At 32.4% G+C, this 2,436-nt stretch overlaps 2 protein-coding genes across 3 annotated transcripts in view; one reads left to right on the forward strand and one right to left on the reverse strand.

The window, feature by feature from the left end:
• Nucleotides 1-2,407, reverse strand: part of LOC106873462 (protein FAM166B) — a 14,374-nt gene extending 11,967 nt beyond the window's left edge. Inside the window, exon 1 of one of the 2 annotated variants that reach the window (XM_052976477.1) lies at nucleotides 2,030-2,404. In XM_052976477.1, coding sequence (XP_052832437.1) covers nucleotides 2,030-2,211 — 182 coding nt within the window. In that variant the 5' untranslated portion in view covers nucleotides 2,212-2,404. Of the gene's footprint in view, nucleotides 1-2,029 lie in introns of both variants that reach the window. The other variant, XM_052976484.1, reaches the window with a different exon arrangement.
• The window catches only part of LOC106873449 (deoxynucleotidyltransferase terminal-interacting protein 2), a 16,150-nt gene continuing 14,221 nt past the window's right edge, over nucleotides 508-2,436 (forward strand). Inside the window, exon 1 of the mRNA XM_014920803.2 lies at nucleotides 508-1,249. Within this exon, the coding sequence (XP_014776289.2) occupies nucleotides 894-1,249 (356 nt within the window). The 5' untranslated portion in view covers nucleotides 508-893. The remainder of the gene's footprint in view (nucleotides 1,250-2,436) is intronic.

The following is a 2,436-nucleotide window of genomic DNA, read 5'->3' on the forward strand; positions in this document are numbered from 1 at the left end:
TATATATATATATATATATATATATATATATATATATATCTGTATATATATACACACACACATGCATATATATATATCTATGTATTAAGTATTGAGAGATGGACAAATGAAACATCATTTCATGTCTGTATGAGGAGTTTGGGTATAGCTTTGAATGGATTATCCCATTTATATCTGTTTTAATTACTTATGTAATAAGCAATTTAGTTAACAAAGAGAGATCTGCTCCAATAAATTATATCTGTATACAGAGAACCCCACCGTGTATATACAGCAGTCCCTTGGTATTACATGGGGGTTACGTTTCTAGAGCACCTGCGAATAGTAAAAAAACTGCAAATATGGACGTGGTCCATAAAGATGCCTATAAATGTCAAAATATAACGTAAAATATTAATATATATACATACATACATACATATATATATATATATATATACATACATTAATAAAAAGGAAATGAGAGAGAGAGTGAGAGAATAAGTAATAGAGCAACGAACTAAGTTGAAATAATGGTGTGAGGAATCAGCTGTAGGAGATGAACGAGAAAGCAGTGTGATGTACCAGGTGAATGAAGAAAAGTGTTAAAATTTGAATAAGCAAAGTAAAAGGAGTTATTGTTTCAAACAAAACAAAAATGTGAGCAGTTCAAGAAGAGTGACAACAGAGAACAGAGTAGCCTGTCAGTTTGGCTCATTTGGAGTTGGCCTTAAAATCAGATGTTATTCAGAGTTATCTACCCTCCAGGTTTTCATTCAAGGAAATCTGTATAGTCTAGTACATGTGTTTCTTAACAAAACATGAAACTAATCACTTCGTGAAAGCTATATAACATTCTAATAGATATTATAACTTTTATAAGAGCGAAAAGAGGCAGAAAGAGAAGTGACGAAATGGAAGACGTGGAATTAATTGCTGGGAACATTTCTACACCGAAACACGAGGAAAATGTTATTGATTTAATTCAGGACTCCAAAGATGTCTCCAACCAATATACTGAAATTATACAAGACAGTAATAGTCAAACGAACTGTTCTATGCCATTGTTCGTCTTGGATCGTGCAGGAGATAAGAAGATTTTGAAAAAATTTAGTCATAAAAAGAAAAATGCATTAAATGCGTTGCATGAACCAGAAACCAAGCTAGAAACACTTGCAGAAACATCCGTAGAAACATCTGTAAAAACGCCTGTGTTAAATCAAAAACCAAAAACTATCGAAACCAAAAAAGAAGAACGCAAAAAGAACAAGTGAGTACTATGTAATTTTCTACTTGTATCAAGGTTTGTTATGAAGTCACTCATCATTAAATTTCGGTATCAGTAGATGATGAAGACCTTATAAAGCTGGAAAAAGTTCATGAAAGCTATAACTAGCATCTATCACTTATCGTTTGTGCATTTGTATTTATACATAAGAAATGTTGAATTGAATGATTAAATTTTAATTATTTACAATTTTATCATGGGTAAACCCATTTATAGTGTTTTGTGTTGAACACATTCCATTTAATCCATACCCAGTCGTCTTGGCATAATTACAGATTTCTGGGTCAAACTAAAGCGTGCCCCCTCCCGAATTTGGATGATCATAACTTTCAGAAAGATGGATATTTTTTAATGAAATTTTCTACGAATATGTGTTATATTATGTAGATTCGGAATATACAAAATTTTTTTGGGAAAGTGTTTTAGGTAGGGTGTGGAATTTCGGAAAATTCACAGGAGTCCACTTCAATTCATCTTAACTTTCTAGAAAATGGATATTTTTAATGAAATTCTCTACAAATATACCTTGGACTATGTAGATTTCGAGGACATAGGAATTTTGGGGGAAATCAATCGGGAGTTATTTTTAAGAACCGTTCCCCACTCGGAGGTGTTTCGGAACAAGTCCATATTTATTTCATTTTCCGTTTTTGTGCGTTTGTGCATCCGTAGATTTCTACACACACACACACACATGTAATTAAAAAAGTTCAAACGGGGAATTATTTATGTTTATTATAGAGATTATGAAACAAATTATACTTTACGCTTCTATATTTAACTGTCCGTGTATATTCCTTATTTTTGCTTCTGGTGTCTTCTGCCTTTCTATTAGAAGCGTTTCCTGGGAATTTACTTAATATGGCAAAAAATCGTATGCAACAGATAAGTCGTCTTAATAGCATATTTCTGTGTACCAGACCTTTAGCTGTTATTTTTAGCATAACAAGTTTTCTGGTGAGGGCTTCATTTGACGGTAGGACTGGACGACAGTCACCCCACCACAAAAACCGAGCTTTCGAAAAATTTTTTTTTTCTCAGCGGATTCTTAGGTTTTCGATGACGGAGATACCCCACAATTTTTTAATTTTTAACTTTTTTCGAATTTTTTTTTTCAGTTTACGTGGGAAAATACGGAGATTAACAATATGGCAAACAAAAAATGGAAA

Source organism: Octopus bimaculoides, chromosome 2 (assembly GCF_001194135.2).
Source record: "Octopus bimaculoides isolate UCB-OBI-ISO-001 chromosome 2, ASM119413v2, whole genome shotgun sequence".
In the NCBI taxonomy this organism is placed as follows: domain Eukaryota; kingdom Metazoa; phylum Mollusca; class Cephalopoda; order Octopoda; family Octopodidae; genus Octopus; species Octopus bimaculoides.